The following is a 22,236-nucleotide window of genomic DNA, read 5'->3' on the forward strand; positions in this document are numbered from 1 at the left end:
TTTACCATGTTTGTCTATAATTTTCTTCCCAATCTCCTGATACAACTCTATTATTACGGTAGCTTTCTTTGGTCCATGCTCAGTGTGATACAAAACATAATACCAAAGAGCACAGTGACTACTTTTCACCCTTTAAACAGGCAGACTGATTGCAAGTTTAAAGATACCTGTAATGCTAATTACTGGACACACCTTAGTATAACATGTCTCTATGTACAAATTATTTATCAATCTTTTCTCGGGGCACCATCATTTTTGTCCAGGCCATTTGCTTCAGTTTGTTTTTTAAAATGATTTTATTGAACCACCATTCAAAAGCGGTATCTGATTTTCATTAACTGATTTTCAGTAAATTTTATTTATTATTACTTTTGTCAGTTTCAAGTTATTTCAGTGACCAATGTGTTTTTTTCTTTCTTTAACGGAAGGATACCAACAGTTATGTCCACCTATGTAAATACAAGGAAATTCTAATCAGTGTGTTCAGACTGGTGCTGTGTTGTTGGAAATCATTAATGAAATCTATCTCAATTTTAATACTAAAGAAAGTTTAGGAGCCAGGCCAAAATCAATGGTTATTGAATGATTAAATTCTATAGCTTGTTCTGGTCTTGGGAAGTGCCATGTTATGGTTGGAAAATGCCAGGTTATCCAGATTTTAGGCCTAATAAAAAAAAATCCCTATAACTAAAATATATAAATTTTCATACTACACCTGGTTTGTCCTGTACAATTATCAAATTATGTAAAATATTATGTAGAAAAACGCATTCATACATAAAAAATAGGAAGTTAGTAAAAAGATTAGATTTTTTTCATAAATTGAACATACAAGTCAAAATATTGTTGACAGATACTGTATATCTGTCATGACAGCACTTAGGCTACTTTCACACTAGCGTTCGGGGCTCCGCTTGTGAGTTCCGTTTGAAGGGTCTCACAAGCGGCCCCGAACGGATCCGTCCAGCCCTAATGCATTCTGAGTGGATGCGGATCCGCTCAGAATGCATCAGTCTGGCTCCGTTTGTCCTCCGCTCCGCTCAGCAGGCGGACACCTGAACGCAGCTTGCAGCGTTCGGGTGTCGGCCTGGCCGTGCGGAGGCAAACGGATCCGTCCAGACTTACAATGTAAGTCAATGGGGACGGATCCGTTTGAAGTTGACACTATATGGCTCAATTTTCAAACGGATCTGTTTGCATTATCATGAACAAAAAAAAATAAAAATTTTTTTTTTTTTTTTTTTATGCTAATGCTAACGGATCCGTTCTGAACGGATCTAAGCGTTTGCATTATAGGTGCGGATCCGTCTGTGCAGATACCAGACGGATCCGCACCTAACGCAGGTGTGAAAGTAGCCTTAAAGGGGCTTTCTACAAGCTGTTTTTAGCAAGTGCCCACAGCCTGCTTCTCTAAATAGAAGATTTATACTTTCTTGCTCCCTGCTGTTTTGGTCATCTACGCTGCTTCAGTTGTGTCTATGTTGTGGTCCCTGCAGTGTTCACATCCAGTGCAGTATGGACATGGTCACATGCTCTGCAGCAGCCAATGACAGGCTTCAGCGGTGAAATGCTGCTGGTTGTCATGTAACCGCGGCCATGGAGCTCCAGATATAAAAACTGTGGGGCCCTAAATATGGACATGGGGGAGGCAGCGCGAAGAACTAGAGCTACGGGAAGAAGTATAAATCTTTTCTTTAGAGAGGCAGGCTGCAGGCACTTGCTAAAAAGTGATTATTCCCGGACACTCCTTTAAGAAACATAGCTGTGTTTAGATTCTGTTGTACGTACTGCCATATTTTATTCCTTTGCCTCTCATTTTTGTATACCAGGAAAATGTATTCACTGCTCATTAGTAAAATCTCCACTGTTTTGAAGCACAAAAAAAGAGATTTGTTTTTTGTAAATATCTTTTACGATCAAAGGCTGTCCCATAGTTGCACGTGTGAGACATTTTTCCACATTGTAGATGACTGATTACACATGACCCAGGAGAATACATACTTCTTAGCACATGAAAGTGGGCTTACTGTTAAGAGGTTATTTATATTCCCAATTACACCATCTCTTTGTATATCTCTAGAGTATATATATGAAAGGTATTATGGATGTTGTAATCCATGGTATCTTCCTGGACACCCACATTTGCAATGTTATGGTCAACATGAGTGTAAGAACTTAAAATTGTTTTAGTCGGTATTACTGTATTAACAATGGCAATGTCTGCCTTCAACTGCTTAGTCCAGTGGTGGCGAACCTATGGCATGGGTGCCAGAGGGGGCACTCAGAGCCCTCTCTGTGGGCACCCACTCCCTGGAAAAAGTCTAAGGCTTACCAATGTGCCTTAGACTTTTCCTGCCATTCACCAGCGCAGGGCTCACTATGAACTGCACAGGCAGCGCATTGAATGCAGGCAGGCTATTATACAAGATGTATAACTTATACCAGCTGTACATATATAATTATATACAGGAGATACCCAGGTTATATCATCAGCGTGGTCCACTATATCACTACATACAAGAAGATGTTATACTGTATATCATCCTCTTGTATATAGTGATATACAGTATATAAAATATATATAGATATATACACACACATACATACGCGCGGGGCGGGTGAAGGCAGGTTGGGGGGCGGCGGGTTGGGGAGGGGACCCCATGGATCAGTTTTGCACCGGGGCCATATGGATTGTGTGTACGCCACTGGCGTAAGTCCATCTAGTAAGAAGCATGCAGCAGTGTCTGTGGAGGGGGTGCAGGGCTGCTGGGGTCGCACTCTCATTGTAGCAGCCCTGCACTGCCCTCAACTACTGATGGTCACTGACCTGTGAGTTCCCACTGTCAGATCTGTGTTTCCCCTGTGCATCCTCCTGTGTGCTCCCTGTGCCCCCTCCTGTGCGCTCCCTGTGCCCCTTCCTGTTCGCTCCCTCTGCCCCCTCCTGTCACTCCCTGTGCCCCCTCCTGTGCACTCCCTGTGCCCCCTCCTGTGCACTCCCTGTGCCCCCTCCTGTGCACTCCCTGTGCCCCCTCCTGTGCACTCCCTGTGCCCCCTCCTGTGCACTCCCTGTGTCCCCTCAATGTGTGTGCTCTCTGTGCCTGCTGTCTGAGCTCCCTGTGCAATCTGTGTGCGCTCCGTATGCCCCCTCTGTGTGCTCCCTGTGTGTGATCCCTGTGCCCGCTGTGTGAGCTCCCTGTGCTCCCTCTGTGTGAGCTCCCTGTGCTCCCTCTGTGTAAGCCCCCTGTGCCCACTCTGTGTGTGATCCCTGTGCCCGCTGTGTGTGCTTCGTGTGACCCCACTTTGTGAGCTCCCTGTGCCTCTGGGGTGAGCTCCTTGTGTCCTGTGGGCTCCGTGTGACTCCAGGGCACAACCAAACGGCATGCTTGTGACGTGGCCATGCTGCGTTCAATTACCACATGGCTGTATGGGCCATAGATGGCTCTAGTTAAACTAATGAAGTCGACATTGTTTAGGTGGTCTGCATTGTTATTGGGGGGGGGGCATTGGAGTATAGATTAATAGCCTGATTCCAAATTAGCAGTGTCCCCCATACACAGGTCCCCCATAACAGTGTGTCATCCATAGGTACGTCATAACAGTGTCATCCATAGACCCCCCCATAACAGTGTCATCCACAGATCCTCCATAACAGAGTGTCACTCACAGGTCCCCCATAACAGAGTGTCACTCACAGGTCCCCCATAACAGTGTGTCACCCACAGGTCCCCCATAACAGTGTGTCACCCACAGGTCCCCCATAACAGTGTGTCACCCACAGGTCCCTCATAACAGTGTGTCACCCACAGGTCCCCCATAACAGTGTGTCACCCACAGGTCCCCCATAACAATATCATCCATAGACCCCCCCCATAACAGTATCATCCATAGACCCCCCCATAACAGTGTCATCCACAGATCCTCCATAACAGTGTGACATCCACAGGTCCCCCATAACAGTTTGCATGCACAGCATTATCTCCATTCACTGCTATGGAATTTCGAAAAATAAGAGAGTCAGTGATCAGCTATTATAAGAACACTCATAGCATAATAGAGTATGACCATGCATGCACACTGTGCTCTCCCTTCACTTCAGGGGCCCGGATGGGACAGCCCCTTTTCAGCATGAAACCATGGAAAAACAGAAGTGCCCTGGCCATTCATAACGCGGGGTCCATGTCCAGAATTCCCATTGAAAATGGGAAGGAATAAAAAAAAACATCCAAAAAAACTGATGCGGATTCTGCATTAGGTTTTTTAAGCACAGAAAATATGTGTGAACATACCCAAAGCGGCTGCAGGATCAGCAGTTTACAGTGGAAAGGCTAAAGAGAGATAATGTGGCATTCTACACTCAGCTGCTGTTGTTGCAACCGCTGTCCGTGCCTACAAAGTTCTGTCAAACTACTAGTCCAATATTTCAGGATTTGGGGCCCCACTTTCAATTTTGCCAAGGGTCACACTTTATCTAAAACCGGCTCTGATGGTGGTCACACAAAATATTGACACTGTGCACAATTTTGCCATTTTAACCTAGGGGTGTACTCACTTTTGTTGCCCGTGGTTTAGACATTAATGGCTGTATGCGAAGTTATTTTGAGGGCACACCAAATTTACACTGTTATACAAGCTGTACACTGACTACTTTATATTGTATCAAAGTGTTATATCTTCAGTGTTGTCCCAGGAAAATATATAATAAAATATTTTCAAAAATGTGAGGGGTGTATTCATTTTTGTGAGATACTGTATATAACGATTTTAAAGTGCTACAGAATATGTTGGCACTATATAAAGATTATTATTAAAAAGATTTCTCTGTATGTAACTCAGGAGGTCACCTATGTCACCCTCCTCCTCACTGCCCTGGGACAGGCTGTAAGACAAATGGCTGGAGCTAGAGACTTTCCTGCTCTGTCCTCTCTGCAGTAGGACAATACTAAACTTTTCATAAGAATGCCCAATTGATTTGTTTTGTTGTTTTTTTGTGTGGGTTGTGAAAGGGTTTGTATTTTTCACGAATAGTAAAACAAACAAAAAAGTTACAAAAGTTACGCATTTCTAATACAGAGTGTTGTAGTAATGGGAATACTAAATATTATAATATTATATTATGAATATTAAAATAACATGGTATGTAGTGCTCTTACAAAGTATCATTTAAATTTGCTGTAATTTTTTTTTTTAAAGTATAACTGTCGTATTTTTTATTTTTTTTGGAGTATTGGATTGTGGTGATTAATATCACCTTGGTGGCCCTATTTCAACTTTTCACTGTACATTCAATTACCCCTTAATTCCACATTTTTGTTCCCTGTACTGCCTACTTTTACCTGTGCTTAAAATAGGGTTGCTAGGCATGGTCCGTCTATCTGTTGATAGACGGAGCACGCCGCTTGCAGGCTCACATTACTGACAGCCAGGGACTGTGAGTAAATGATTAAAGCCAGGTCCTCCCCAGCAGCTGATAACAGTGCCTGGGCTGTGTGCACTTCTCCCTGTCCCTGCACTTGGCAGACGCTCCCTCACTCAGCAGAGCTGGAGAATGCAGAGTTGAAGCAGCGCACAACAGGGAAGGGAGATCTGCCATCTGCTCAGTGTATAAATGAAAGCAACATGTGGTAAGAGGACCCCTTTGTGCTGCAGGAGATTAACACTTTAGGGGGGAGGGCTCTGGTTACTGACACTTTTGGGGGGCTATTGTTACTGGCTAGTGAGGGCAGGCGGGATTAGCCTCAGGGTGAGGGCAGTGGTGGCAATCTTAACTGAATAGTGAAATTGCAGTTTTATTCAGACTGGTTGCTAAGGGCTGAATCCTATTAAATATGGGGTAAGTCAGTCTAATAGTAACTGATTCTGGAATATCATGTTATTAGTAACTACATATATGAAAATTGAAATTAGGGTCTAAGTGTCACAGTTATCCTTTAAGTACAATTGATTATCATGTCTAAGCAGTTTTTTTCAAATACTGGGCATTTCAGTGATTGCTTGAAGTCTGCCTCTGCATCTCTTTTTTTCATTATAGTTTTTTTCTTGACATAGTAATAGTTTATTTACAGACTCTTCTTTATCACTGGGAGCCAACAGTAGTTATTTGTGATTGATAATATCATATTTTGCACATTATTATCATATTATCACAGCATTTAGAATTATCTTTCAACACAGGAACTTGAGTGAATGTCTGTTTCTTATATTCACTGTGCTGTGTGGTAACCACATTAACCAGCTGTAAACCACTGCAGGAGCTGCAGGGACCACATGCCATGTCTGACAAAATATTATTGCGTTAGCATAATGGATTAAGAATTTAAAATTAAATTTTTTTTTTGGCAACGACAAAGCCGTTATTAGCTTTTGTGTCAGGCTTTGTGCTTAAAAGTAGCTGCTTCTTGCACATCACTTGGCTTGGAAACTGGACAGAAACCACAAAGTGTGGGTGGAGGTTCTGGACTAAATGTCCTTTGCACTCAGTCACTCTTATTGTATTAAAGTGGCTCGTATATTTTATCTTTCCCTTGTATTGTAATTTTAAGAGACTGAATGTACAAACCATTTTTGCTATAGGACCTTATACTTTCTATCATGCTGTTAGTTAGCCTTCTTATACAGTACTTCGATGAGATTCTTTTATTTGATTCCTTTTCGCACAATTCATTTATAGCCACTCACAAATTTTCCGCCAGAATTACAAACTGTGATAATCTCTGCATACCCTGTGCAAAATAGTGGCACGTCTATATGAATAATAATAATAGTGTTTATCTTGTAATTGGAATTCGACGCAAGAAATTATGTGGAAGGTGAGGTTTAATATGGGCCAAAAAGTATACAAAGTACATACAAGGATTGTGTTGCCATAAATATATAACTGACTGTTCTTCAGCAAAACGTGAATGACCATAGAATTGTCTTTGATTTTTCAGTTGGAACTTGCAGAAACTTGTGCAAAATGTGAGCATTATATTGGCACAGAAGGTGGTGGAATGGACCAGTCAATCTCATTCCTGGCTGAAGAAGGAACTGTAAGTGGAACAGAACAAACCATCTTCTACTGACATTTTCTTTGTATATCATGTAATGTATTGCAGCTTTTATTTTAATAGTTAACTGTGTTGGAACTCATTTTAATTAATAGATATAATGTGTACATCTTGCTATAAAGATACATGTACTTTTAGTTTAAATTGCTTTAACATTTTTATACACGGAAGTGTAAAAGTACCTTAAAAGGGTTTTCCGCGATTTAAATACTGATGACCTCCTGTGAGTGCCGCGGCCTTCTACGTGCTTACCAAGCACAGTGGCATACATTGTATAGCAGCTATGCTTGAAATTGCAGCTCAGCACCATTCACTTCTGCGAGGCTAAGCTGCGCCTAGGCTACGTGAACGATGAACTTGTTGTCACTGCCCTAGGAAAAGCTGTGAGAAGTCTGTGGTGCTACTGTGATTGCTGCTGCCTTGTCAAACAGCTGATCAGCAGTGGTCCTCGGTGTCAAATCCCCACCAATTAGATACTGATGACATATCCTTAGGATAGGTCATCAATATTTAAGTCTCGGAAAACCCCTTTAAGTGCAAATTTATGACTGGAAATAGCATTTGTTGTAAGAAAGACATGTACCATATTTTTCAGACTATAAGACGCACTAGACTATAAGACACACCTAGGATTTAGAGGAGGAAAAAAAATATATATAAATATTTTTCATCACACCTCCAATCAGACACCCATCAGCCTCATATTAGACCCCCCATCCGTCTCAGATCAGACCCCTATCAGACTTCAGATCAGATATTTAAAAAAAAAAATTTACTTGCTTGCTCTAGGCGGTGCTACCAGTCTGCAGTTCCAGGACTCACCCTCCTGCTCTTCTTCTGGCTGGCGCTGCACTATGAGCTGATGTTACATATCGTCAGGTCATAGTGTGCTGTTCCCAGTCATTAGCATGTGGTTTACAAGATGCACTGCTATTCTTTCATTACTTTTTGTGTGTCTTATAGCCTGAAAAATATTGTAAGTGTTCTAGTGAACATAAAATACTGTATGATCATGATGACTATTTTCATTGGTAGATAGTTACATAGATTTCAAGACTGTATTTACTATTTACGCTAGCTAGTTGTGTGTCTATAGCAGTAACATTTACATAGGACTTAGTAATTGATCCTCATGTAACTCAGAAGCTCCTGCTTCCAGGACCGTTAGCAGCCTTGGTCTGGTGTTTCAGTCCTTAAAGATGGCCATACACATTCAACAGCTTTCGGCCAAACGATTGTTTAGCTGACAGCTGTCTCCCAACTCATACACATACATGTTCAGATTGGCCGAACAGGTATGGAAGAGAGGATAAAGTTGCTGCCTTATTCTGATTCTTCTTGCCCCCAGCACCATGTATAGCGGAGAGTCGGGAACTCCCCATACACATTAGGTTGTTGGCTGAACCCACAACCTAATGTTGGGCTCTTAAACCAAATACAATACCAGTTTTGTCCTTTGCCCCAATGCCTATGCTTACAAGTCTGTGCTGAGGAGTACTGAAGAGAATTACCAAACACTAATGAGGTGATCTAAACAGTTTGTGAAAATGAGATGGAATCAAATGTTTTTGCACTAGTTTGGCACATTAGTTGGCCATTTTTTTTAGTAGTAGGAGAATACTCTGTCCACATCTGTATGATATGTTCAGCATATACTCCAGGAAAGGTTCCTAACATATACTTATAGAGGGGAATATATAATTTCCCTCACACCAATTTTCTGGTGTCAAAAAGTTGCAAAAATTACTGCAACTCTCAAAACGCTATTGCACCTAAATCTAGGTGCAAGTGGCATTTCTATGCTGCCTGCACCCTTTTCCATAAAGGCGATGTGGTGAGAGAGTGGGCGCGACCAGAGGGCCTTGGAAATGTATTTTTATTTACCCCAGGTTTCTGGCGAGCTTCCGTCTAGGCACACGAACGGCCATAGAATGTGCCTAATTTATGATGAGGCAGAGGTGCATTCTCTGTCAGCGCAGGGGATATCATAGATCAGCATAAATTCCCCCTATATAGTGCCCTTAGAATTCTAGTGGACAAGCTTATACGAAGAGTGTCTTTCCCTGTCTTGCTTTACAGTACAACTGGATGCTGCAAAAAATACAAATACAAACATATACTGCAACACATGGTTTATGTTGTATACAATGAAAGTCAATAGAAGACCTATAGTTTTTGGTGACCTCTCTTACTAAGGCCCTTTCCCCTTTATTTACTTACTTTGGTCGGGCAGCAAGCTCTAGGAAGAGTGCTGATTGTTCCAAACTTCTTCCCTTTAAGAATTATGGAGGCCACTGTGCTCTTAGGAATTCGCAGTGCAGCAGAAGTTTTTCTGTACCATTCTCCAGATCTATGCCTCCACACTATCATGTCTCTGAACTCTACAGGCAGTGATCAAAAGTAATGGAAGGCCCCCCAGAGCTAAATTTCAAGTGTGATAGCAAAGGGTCTAAATATTCAGAGATGGCAGCTGCACGCTATTCGTGCAGCTGTCGAGCGGCGGGCCAGCTGTCAGTGACAGCAAGGCAACCCTGAGAGAAGGCAGGGACAATTCCCAGGTGCCTTCTAGATCGCTGTATACACACGCTCAATGAGGGCTGTGTATACAGACCAGGAAGCGCTATGCGCTTCCTGTCCCGGCCTGGTGGTCATGTGACTGCCAGGTCTGGGAGAATGCAGGAGCTGTCGGGTCTTCCATAGACCTCAATCAGCCCTGCACTGAGGCTGTACAGCATTGTATTCTGCTGTACAGCCTCTCTGGGGGCTGTATTTCCCCTGTAACTGGGGCTACTATGTCAGCCCCAGTTACAGGAGAAATCAATAGTGAAAAAAAAAAATAGTGAAAAAAAAAAAAAGTGAAGTTGAATGTCCCCCAGTGGTCTTGTATGACCTTATAAGGGACGCAAAGGGTAAAATAAAAATAAATAAATAAAGTGTTTGAGAAAAAAAAAAAAGGTTTCACATGTAAAAAATCATATGTACCCATAAATGGTACCAATAAAAACGTCAACTCTTCCTGCAAAAAACGAGCCCCTGCACAAGACGATCGGCAGAAAAATAAAAAAAATATGGAGTTCATAAAATGAAGACACAAAAACATAATTTTTTTTTCAAAAATGCTTTATTATGTAAAACTGAAACAAAAAATAAAGAAAGTAGACATATTTGATATCATTGCGTCTGTAACAACATCCTTTATAAAAATAGCACATCATCTACCCTGTCAGATGAATGTTGTAAAAAAGAAAAACAGTGCCAAAACAGCCATTTTTTTGGTTATCTTGCCTAAAAAAAACGTAATATAGAGCAATTAAAATTCATATGTACCCCAAAATAGTACCAGTAAAACTGGCGCCTTATCCCCTAGTTTCGAAAATGGAGTCACTTTTTGGGAATTTCTACTGTAAAGGTGCATCAGGGGGGCTCCTGTTCTTATGCGCCCTGCCGTGTGCCGTTACATCAGTTTACAACCAAATATGGGGTGTTTCTTTAAACCGCAGAATCAGGGTAATAAATATTGAGTTTTGTTTGGATATTGAGTTTTGTTTGGCTGTTATCCCTCGTGTTAAAGTAAAAAATTTAATAAAATGGAAAATCTGCCAAAAAAGTGAAATTTAGAAATGTCATCTCCATTTTCCTTTAATTCTTGTGGAACACCTAAAGGGTTAACAAAGTTTGTAAAATCAGGTATGAGTAACCTGAGGGGTGTAGTTTCTACAATGGGGTCATTTATGGGGGGTTTCCACTATGTAAGCCCCACAAAGTGACTTCAGACCTGAACTGGTCCTTAAAAAGTGGGTTTTGCTTCTAAAATTCTAAGCCTTCTAACGTCTTAAAAAAATAAAATGACATTTACAAATTAATGCCAACATAAAGTAGACATATGGGGAATGTTAAGTAATAAATATTTTATGAGGTATCACTTTCTGTTTTAAAAGCAGAGAAATGTAAATTTTGAAAATTGTGAAATTTTCAAAATTTTGCTAAATTTTGGATTATTTTATAAATAAAGCTGAAATATATCAAATTTACCACTTTCATGAAGTACAATGTGTCATGAGAAAACAATCTCAGAATGGCTTGGATAAGTAAGTGTTCCAAAGTTATTACCACATAAAGTGCTAAATTAGGCTCTGTCAGGAAGGGGGTAAATGGCCCGGATGTGAAGTGGTTAATAAATTTGCAAAATAAATTATGTTTTTTATTTTTCATTATGGGTTATTGAGTGCAGATTGATGGGGCAAAACTCGATTTTATTTTATTTTAGCACAAGGTTACAACACAACAAAATGTGAAAAGATGAAAAAGTCTGAAGACTTTCTGAATGCATCCTATGTATTTGGCAGTTGCAACTTTTGTATAATGAATTCTATTTTTTAAGACTATTATCTTGATATCTTCTCAATGGCATTAAATAAAAAAAAAGACAGGTGTTTTACTCTTTTGGCACAGTAATGACTTGAACAATTAAAAATAGAGGCCTCAGGCCATCTTTGTTTTTTGTGTTGGAATTTTTGCTGCCAACAATGTGGAGGGAGCAAGAACAATTATCTTTTTTTATTTAATTATAATTAATTGCTGTCAAGCTCTTTGTAGTCCACAAATCTTTATCAGAAGTCTTTCTACTTAAAGCAGGCCTTTTCACTGCAGACAATTCATATATTTTTAATTGGAGTGCTGAGAACCCACCAGCCTCAAGAATGGAGGAGCCTAGAGCCCTGTTTCTGGTGGAGAACTGGCCATACAACAGCATTCACACTGCACTATAGCGAATGGTAGAGATGGAAACTCCTGAACATACTCATTCAGCTGTTTCAATCCCTCATTTACTGTACTGGATCTTGCACACCTTATTCCTAGCATGAGTGGGATCCCGATTATTGAACCCCTGCTGATAAGACAATTATGGCATATTCAATAATTATGTCATCAATTTCTGTAGCTGCACAACTTCTTTAACACATTTATGCGGTTTATTTTAATTGGTCATGTTAAACTAACCAAAATGTTTAAGTCCAACTAACAGGCATGTTTCTTTTAATGACAATTAGTTATATTATGACATAAAATGAAATGTCAGCTGATTTTTAGCTGCCATTACATACTTAACTTGTATATATTGAAACATCATATGCAGTGAACATCAATGTACTGGCTATGGTTTGCCTGCAGCTATACTATAATATCATAATTGTTTTCAACAGGCAAAGTTGATAGAATTTGGTCCTCTTAGAGCCACTGATGTGAAGCTTCCACATGGAGCTGTTTTTGTGATTGCCAGTAGTTGCGTTGAAATGAACAAGGCCGCTACAGCTCATTTTAACATAAGAGTTGTGGAATGTCGTCTCGCCACCAAGGTATAGTATAGTATCTGCAAATGTCCTATCAGCTAGTCTTCTGCCAGCACTCACTCTGTTGTATAGTAGTCTCTAACTTCTGTCTCTCGAACTGTATTGAAACTTCAGCTTCTAGCTTACCAGACAGGCTGAGGCTGTCTGGACTTGCTGGGAGTTGCAGTTTAATAATATCTGCTGTTGTTTTATAACAGCTGAAGAATAGAGGTGTAAGGGCCCATTCAAGGATTTTGGCATTATCAATGTATGTGATTGGATATTGTGTCTGTACCACGAGGGAAAATAGTCATCCCCAAAAGAATGAGCGGGTTTATTCTTCTTTCAGATTCTGTAGAGAACGGGGCTAATTTTTGTGCGCATACACAACACAACAACTGCACATCCTTGGCAGACTCTGATTTCTAAAGAAAGACAAAAAAGGGGGTCAGTCAGCACATACCAAACCACAGGATCACATTGCTATGGCAGGGAACAACATTAAAAGACAAAAACATGCAATGCGACAACTCACTGCAATATAGAGTACAAAATTGCATAATAATTACAAGTGCTACACTATAAGTGAGAGATACTTGGCAAATTGTTTTGAACAAAATTATTTGAGCCCGTCTGCCGCACGTCAAGGCGATCTCTGTTAGACGGGTTCCTAACACTAAATTCTACCTGTTAGGTGCCATGACGGCTACCAGACTCTGATTTCTGCCACAAATGCACTTGAAAATTCATGCCAGATTTACTTATGACATAGTTGCCAATTGCTCATGTAGTTCTTACTCTGGCTACAAGTCATAATATTGTGAGCATTCCTGTAAAATACTGCATAAAGCACTAGCCATAATCTTAGTACCAGTTTTTTGGGTGCCACATTTGCAGGCCTGCTCTATTGGCAGAACTATGTTGGGTAAAGTGTGAAAAATTAATTGCACTCATTGGCCCACATTAATGCATGTGTATGTACCTAGGTCTTGTCATAAATTTTGACAAAATTTAGAGCATCCTAGTTGTAGAAAAATCCACTGCACCTAGCTCACCATAGGGATGTGGCTTAATGGGAAAGGGTATGGTTTACCAATGAAGATTTGTGCCACAATTTTGGCCAATACTTGGTATAAAATTGGAAAAGGTCTAGCCCTGTGCCAAATTTATTATCCAGCATGAACCACTGAGAAAAATCTGATAGCCTAAGTTTATCCCATATACAAAATATGATGATTCGTGAGCCTCATCATTAGTCATATTCTATGCCAAATAAGAATTAATTAAAGTTCATCTTAAATTTGTCTCCTGAGGTCAGTGGACCCTTAAAATAAGCACAAAATTAGTATATCATATTGCTAAACCAGAGATTAGTGAAATCATTGAAAGATCTATGGAACATATTATTATTATTATTATTATTATCATTAATATTATTATTAAAGCGCCAAACTGGTACAGAAGGACAGAGGACCCTGCACACGAGGGCTTACAATCTACAAGATATAATCACTTCTATTCAAAACTGCCATGTCAGCACCTGGGGTGGGGAAGCTCACCAGTGGGGCCCACTTTACAGGTTGAGAAGCACTGTTCTTAGGATGTATACAAAGAATGTTGCAAAAGTTATAAGACTGAAGAGGATCTTTTTTTATTTGATATCACAGTATGATAGGATAGGATATGTATGGATGCTTCCATAGCGTCTCACAGATCACTGCATTGTATTTATTTCAGTTTGAATTGCTTTGATCTCAATAATGTTTTTCGACACAGTAAATATAATTTGTATTGTTTAAATGAGTTTGCTTTTTTATGGGGACAGGAAACCAAAATGTATGCAGCAGATACATACGCCATAAAACATTTCCAAGAAATGCCACAAGCAGGTAATTGGTCTCTGTAAACATATTACGTTATATTTTAAGGATAATTGAAGGTAAATGATGCGTTTTATATATGTAGTCACATTGTAAATGTATACTATTTATCCACCAGTTAGAGAGATTTACGTGGTGTAAAGGCCTTTACTTATCATCCTTTTATTTGTATCTTTTTCTGCTGGAGAAGAAACACATTGCTTGTTGCCTCGAGGAAGCAGCTGAGTAGGAAACTAATCGCTGCACTCTGTTTTTGTGCCTTTATTCCACAGTGCACACACAAATCTCAAGTAGTGCCCCTAATCTTTCATTGAGGCCATCCTCATTTCTTCACAGTTAATTACAAGAATATACGGTACTCTTTATATCTACAGTTTATTTTTCATAAAAAATGCAGGCACTACTAAACAGAACAAAATAGGGACCTCAATATTTCCTTCTTCTAATTTTACAGTGATCTTTTAGGTTCTGGTCCATTGTCTATTATAAAGAGGCACTATTTGGCAGTGAATTTAATATTCTGGGAACAAGCATTTACCATATTTTTCTCCATAAGACGCACCTAGGTTTTAGAGGCGGAAAATAAGAAAAAAATATTAATCAGACTTCAGCTTACAGCCCCAATCAGGCCCCCAATGTTAATAAGACCCTTAATCAGACCTCAGATTAGACTCCAATGTTAATAAGACCCCAATCATACCTCAGATCAGAGCCCAATATAAAGAAGACCTCCCCAGGACTTCATATCAGCCCCCTGCTATATCTCATAACCCCCAGCCATATTTCTTTGCCCCTAGCCATGTTTGATCAGCCCCAACTATATTTTAGCAGCCCTCAACCATGTTTCAGCAGCCCCCAACCATGTTTCAGCAGCCCCCAGCCATGTTTTAGCAGCCCCCAGCCATGTTTCAGCAGCCCCCAGCCATGTTTCAGCAGCCCCCAGCCATGTTTCAGCAGCCCCCCAGCCATGTTTCAGCAGCCCCCCAGCCATGTTTCAGCAGCCCCCAGCCATGTTTCAGCAGCCCCCAGCCATGTTTCAGCAGCCCCTAACCATGTTTCAGCAGCCCCTAACCATGTTTCAGCACCCCCCAGCCATGTTTGATCAGCACCCACCCAGCAGAATGCTTGGATGTATAGGGAGAGGTATAAGCAGTAGAAAGAGTGAAGTGCTTATGCCGCTGTACAGAACACTGGTGAGACCTCACTTGGAGTATTGTGCGCAGTACTGGAGGCCATATCTCCAGAAGGATATAGATACTCTAGAGAGAGTTCAGAGAAGAGCTACTAAACTAGTACATGGATTGCAGGATAAAACTTACCAGGAAAGGTTAAAGGACCTTAATATGTATAGCTTGGAAGAAAGAAGAGACAGAGGGGATATGATAGAAACTTTTAAATACATAAAGGGAATCAACTCGGTAAAGGAAGAGAGCATATTTAAAAGAAGAAAAACTACCACAAGAGGACACAGTTTTAAATTAGAGGGGCAAAGGTTTAAAAGTAATATAAGGAAGTATTACTTTACTGAGAGAGTAGTGGATGCATGGAATAGCCTTCCTGCAGAAGTGGTAGCTGCAAATACAGTGAAGGGGTTTAAGCATGCATGGGATAGGCATAAGGCCATCCTTCATATAAGATAGGGCCGGGGGCTATCCATAGTATTCAGTATATTGGGCAGACTAGATGGGCCAAATGGTTCTTATCTGCCGACACATTCTATGTTTCTATGTTTCTATGTTTCAGCAGCCCCCAGCCTCAGATCACAAAAAAATAAATCCCTTACTTCTCCTTCTCCTGGACGCTGCTCACTGCCTGCGCTCTGTCTTCCTCCTCCGTCGGCTGTGCTCTGTGAACCAGCGCGCACAGCGTGAGGTCACAGAGCACCCTCACGCTGTGCCCAGCCCTGCACAGCCGACAGCCGAGGACCAGGAAGCAGTGAGTACAAAGCCTTCACCGCTTCCTGGCCCTCCGGTACTTATGAGCGCTTCCACTTTGGGGTGAAAAATATGGTATTTAGGTTGTCTAAGGCTTTGTTCACATCTGCATTGGAGGTAATGTTAGGGGCCTCCATAGAAGATTTCATCAAAATTGCTGGACAAAAAAGCTTAGCATTGTATGTTATTTTGTTTTGTACAGTGACAGACGGCATTATAGTCCACTGGGCCACGTTGGTGTCCCTCAGACAGATCTGCAGTACTGAAAAAAGCATCAAAGTTAGGCTACATTCACACGACCGTATGTGTTTTGGGGTCCGCAAATTGCGGATCCGCAAAAAAAAGGATGACGATGGGCATCTGTTTTTTTGCGGATCCATTGTAACAATGTCTTTCCTTGTCCGCAAAACGGACAAGAATAGGACATGTTCTATTTTTTTTTTGCAGGGCTACGGAATGGACATACGGATGCGGATAGCACACAGTGTGCTGTCCACGTTTTTTGAGGACCCACTGAAATGAATGGGTCATCATCCAATCCGCAAAACAAACGGAACAGACATGGAAACAAAATACGTTTGTGTGAATGTAGCCTTAAACATACCCTTTTTGTCATGGACAGTTATGTGCCATTCAATAAGATTTTATTACTTGTTCATTTGTTCATCCTAACTCTGATTCACGTTAACTTTCTCTTTAATTTCTCCTACCTGATGTCCACCCTCCCCCATCTACCACTTCACTACCTGGTTCTCAAACTTCCTTTTAACCACTGTACCTCATCATCACTCTATACTCTGGGCCCACTCATCCATGTGGAAGGCATTGGCAACTGATTTGGGTATGAATCTATCCTTGAGGATCATGTACACCCATACATGCTGATTGTCTTCCCTGGGGCGGATGGGATCTTCTAGCAAGACAATGTGATATATAACACGGCTAGAAATGTCTGACATTGGTTGGAAGACTATGACTAATACTTCCAAGTACTGTACTGGCCCCCTAATTTCCCTGACTTGAACCCAAATGAGTATCTATGGGACTACCTTGATCCTCCTGTTCGTTCTATGGATCTTCCCCCATGCACCCTCCAGCAGCTGTTGGATGCAGTGCAGTCAGCATGGCTCCAGACACCTGTGACAACCTACCAGAACCTTATTGAGTCACTTCCTAGCCAGTCTAGCTGCTGTGCATGCTGCACACTGTGGTTACTCTGCATATTATTAATGCATAATAATGTGACCCGACTGTGTATTTAGAGGGGCATTATATTTAAAGGGACTCTGTCACCACTTTCTAACCCCCCCTTTTAAAAGTATTGTTCTCTCCATGGCGCCCTTGTGATTACAAAGGTGTTGTTATAACATAAATTCGCCGTCTCGTTTTGATAAAAATACCTTTTATCTAACCTGTCAATCTTGTGGATAAGGTGCCCAGGGCGTTTCTGAAGGTCTGAAGCTGCCGCCCGCCGCCGCCGCCGTTGGTGCCCAGCTCCTCCCCTGATCCTTTCAGCGCCGCCTGAATGTAAAGAAATCCGCCTCCGGCTCTCGCTCAGTGCCCCCTCCTCCTTTTCAAAGATCCCGCGCGTGCGCACAGGCCTATGCCTGATGCGCCCGTGCGGACATTTAGAATCAGCCTCATTGAGCGAAGTGCGCATGCGCGCACTTCGCTCAACCTCCTCATAAGACGAGCACTGCAGCCAGCCACTCAGAGCCTGCCAAGCGCTGTATGGAGCTGCCAAGCGCTGTAAAGGATCAGGGGAGGAGCTGGGCACCAATGGCGGCGGCGGCGGGCGGCAGCTTCAGACCTTCAGAAACGCCCTGGGCACCTTATCCACAAGATTGACAGGTTAGATAAAAGGTATTTTTATCAAAACAAGACGGCGAATTTATGTTATAACAACACCTTTGTAATCACAAGGGCGCCATGGAGAGAACAATACTTTTAAAAGGGGGGGTTAGAAAGTGGTGACAGAGTCCCTTTAACGCTACCTAGCATACAGCACGGCTTACCTATTACTTTTCTCACCTCATCTTTTCCATTTGGAGCAGACTGCCACAAATACATCTTTCACCATGTCTTGTCTCTGCAGAGTTTGCCACAGACATTTTACATTCCTCACCTTTTCATCATCCACCCTCTCCTGTTGCCCCCAACAGTGTTAGGTCCTATTCACACAGTCAGTCTTTAATCAGTGATTTCCATCAGTTATTGTGAGCCAAAACCAGGTGCAGGTCAAAACCACAGAACAGGTACACATCTTTCCATTATACCTTTTCTCTGTGTAGGCTTCACTCCTGATTTTGGCTCATAATCACTGACCAAACACTGATGTGTGAATTAAGCCTTATCCTGTTGCTACCCTCAATACCGTGCCAGCTGTACTTCCAAGTGCCCCCAAATACTATACTGAAAAAATAAAAGTGCCATACAGGTAGTCCCCCCCCATACTAATAGTTCTCCCAAAGGTCCCATCAAATAGTAATTCTCTCCCAGAGTGTCTTTGTTAATATAGTACCCCTTACAGCCTACAATGGCCACAAGAGAGGTGAGGTTCCTTGAGAATGCCCGCATTAGTAATAGTGCCCTCCATATTGTGCTCACTAATAATAATATCCCCAGTAGTAATAATGTCCCCATGGTGCCCCACAGTACCCCCAGGAGTAAGAAGGCCTTACTTTAAGGCATCCCTATAGAGCCCCCAGTAGATATAAGGCCCCTCTAAAGTGGCCACAGTAATAATAAGGTCCCCTATTGTGCCCAGGGCGGTCATAATACCCTCTATTGTGTCCCAGTAGTTGCAATGCCCCCTTTAGTGCCCCAATAGTTATAATATGGCTCCAGTAGTTATATTATGCCTTCCATGGTGCCCCCAGTAGTTATATCTCCTATAGTGCCCCAGTAGATAATCTGCTCCGCTATAGTTCCCCATTAGTTATAATGCCCTGCATAGAGCCTCCAGTAGTTGTAATCCTCCCCTGTAGTGCACCCAGTAGTTATAATGTACCCCTAGTAATGACAACGTAAAATCAAAATACTCACCTGACTCCTACTCCATGCCACTGTCTGCTATACAGGCCACAGCCCACTTCCAGCCTGCTGCCTGAGTGGCATGCATTGTAGCGTAGGTAGTCACAATGACATTATCGCGCTACCTGAGACATGGTAGAGGTGATGGTGATTATTTCATCACTTTGCAACCTCCTGTGCCACTCTACTTCCTAATAGGCATCAGACCTAGTGGCCTGTGCCCTATGAGAGTGAACAGTGGGGATGGGAGCCATCAGCTACCGTTCCCAGCCAAAGTATTCTAATGTGGGTCCAGGGCAAAACATCTGTGGCCCAACACTCAGGGCACATTGATGGGCCCCACTGTATCCACCATTGCTAATGGAACACAATTGTTCGACTGAGTATACATGAAAACAGCTCACCAATGAGCAAACAGGACAGGATGGCTATATGGCTATGTAAAGTATAGCTTCACATCTGATGTTCTTAAATACAGCCTGCCAGTCATACTCCTCTGCTATTGAAAAATGTGTAGTTTATTAAAATCCTCACACTTTAAATGAAAAACTGCATTTCCATCACTGAATTATACATTTTTTTCCAAATAAAATGCAGAAGCTGAATGAGTATAATAAATTAATCAGTATTACTTTCTTTACTCTGATGCTCTGGTCAAATGCCAGCAGCCACCATTAGGAGATGCATATATACAGCTTTTATTGAATCATAGTTAAATAGTTACATAGTTAATACGTTTGAAAAAAAACATCAAGTCCATCAAGTTCAACCAAGGGATATACAGCCAGGTCCATAAATATTGGGACATTGGCATAATTCTAACATTTTGGGCTCTATACACCACCACAATGGATTTGCAATTAAATGAACAAGATGTGCTTTAACTGCAGACTGTCAGCTTTAATTTGAGGGTATTTACATCCAAATCAGGTGAACGGTATAGGAATTACAACAGTTTGTAGGAATTACAACGGTGTAGGTATTGCAACAGTTTGCATATGTGCCTCCCACTTGTGAAGGGTCCAAAAGTAATGGGACATAATAATCATAAATCAAACTTTCACTTTTTAATACTTGGTTGCAAATCCTTTGCAGTCAATTACAGCCTGAAGTCTGGAACGCATAGACATCACCAGACGCTGGGTTTCATCCCTGGTGATGCTCTGCCAGGCCTCTACTGCAATTGTCTTCAGTTCCTGCTTGTTCTTGGGGCATTTTCCCTTCAGTTTTGTTTTCAGCAAGGGAAATGCATGCTCAATCGGATTCAGGTCAGGTGATTGACTTGGCCATTGCATAACATTTCACTTCTTTCCCTTAAAAAACTATTTTGTTGCTTTTGCAGTATGCTTTGGATCATTATTAGAGTTGAGCGAACACCTGGATGTTCGGGTTCGAGAAGTTCGGCCGAACTTTTCGGCACTAAAAAGGCTGTAAAACAGCCCAGGAAAGAGCTAGAGGGCTGCAAAAGGCAGCAACATGTAGGTAAATCCCCTGCAAACAAATCTGGATAGGGAAATGAATTAAAATAAAAATAAAAAAAATAAAAATTAACCAATATCAATTGGACAGAGGTCCCATAGCAGAGAATCTGGCTTCACGTCAGCAGAGAATCAGTCTCTTCATGCCATAGCAGAGAATCTGGCTTCACATCACCCACCACTGTAACAGTCCATTGTCATATATTTAGGCCCCGGCACCCAGGCAGAGGAGAGAGGTCCCGTAACAGAGAATCTGGCTTCATGTCAGCAGAGAATCAGTCTGCATGTCTTAGCAGAGAATCATGCTTTACGTCACCCAACACTGGAACAGTCCATTGTCAGATATTTAGGCCCAGGCACCCAGGCAGAGGAGAGAGGTCCCGTAACAGAGAATCTGGCTTCATGTCAGCAGAGAATCAGTCTTCATGTCATAGCAGAGAATCAGGCTTCACGTCACCCACCACTGGAACAGGCCACTGTCACATATTTAGGCCCAGGCACCCAGACAGAGGAGAGAGGTCCCGTAACAGAGAATCTGGCTTCATGTCAGCAGAGAATCAGTCTTCATGTCATAGCAGAGAATCAGGCTTCACGTCACCCACCACTGGAACAGGCCTCTGTCACATATTTAGGCCCGGCACCCAGACAGAGGAGAGAGGTCCCGTAACAGAGAATCCTGCTTCATGTCATCAGAGAATCAGTCTTCATGTTATAGCAGAGAATCAGGCTTCACGTCACCCACCACTGGAACAGGCCACTGTCACATATTTAGGCCCCGGCACCCAGACAGAGGAGAGGTTCATTCAACTTTGGGTTGCCCCGCAATATAATGGTAAAATGAAAATAAAAATAGGATTGAATGAGGAAGTGCCCTGGAGTACAATAATATATTGTTAAGGGGAGGTAGTTAATGTCTAATCTGCACAAGGGATGGACAGGTCCTGTGGGATCCATGCCTGGTTCATTTTTATGAACGTCAGCTTGTCCACATTGGCTGTAGACAGGCGGCTGCGTTTGTCTGTAATGACGCCCCCTGCCGTGCTGAATACACATTCAGACAAAACGCTGGCCGCCGGACAGGCCAGCACCTCCAAGGCATAAAAGGCTAGCTCTTGCCACGTGAACAATTTGGAGACCCAGAAGTTGAATGGGTGCACAGGTACTGTTCCACCATGTTATTGAAATGTTGCCTCCTGCTAACACGTTCCGTATCAGGTGGTGGTGCAGTTAGCTGTGGCGTGGTGACAAAACTTTTCCACATCTCTGCCATGCTAACCCTGCCCTCAGAGGAGATGGCCGTGACACAGCTGCGTTGGCGACCTCTTGCTCCTCCTCTGCCTTCGCCTTGGGCTTCCACTGGTTCCCCTGTGACATTTGGGAATGCTCTCAGTAGCGCGTCTACCAACGTGCGCTTGTACTCGCGCATCTTCCTATCACGCTCCAGTGTAGGAAGTAAGGTGGGCACATTGTCTTTGTACCGGGGATCCAGCAGGGTGGCAACCCAGTAGTCCGCACACGTTAAAATGTGGGCAACT

At 42.1% G+C, this 22,236-nt stretch overlaps 1 protein-coding gene across 1 annotated transcript in view; it reads left to right on the plus strand.

Annotated features, from left to right (window-relative positions):
• The window catches only part of GALK2 (galactokinase 2), a 286,795-nt gene that overhangs the window by 159,465 nt on the left and 105,094 nt on the right, over positions 1 to 22,236 (plus strand). Inside the window, exons 6-7 of the mRNA XM_040414020.1 lie at positions 6,930 to 7,028; positions 12,251 to 12,403. Of these exons, the coding sequence (XP_040269954.1) occupies positions 6,930 to 7,028; positions 12,251 to 12,403 (252 nt within the window). The remainder of the gene's footprint in view (positions 1 to 6,929; positions 7,029 to 12,250; positions 12,404 to 22,236) is intronic.

This window comes from Bufo bufo, chromosome 1 (genome assembly GCF_905171765.1).
Source record: "Bufo bufo chromosome 1, aBufBuf1.1, whole genome shotgun sequence".
In the NCBI taxonomy this organism is placed as follows: Eukaryota; Metazoa; Chordata; class Amphibia; order Anura; family Bufonidae; genus Bufo; species Bufo bufo.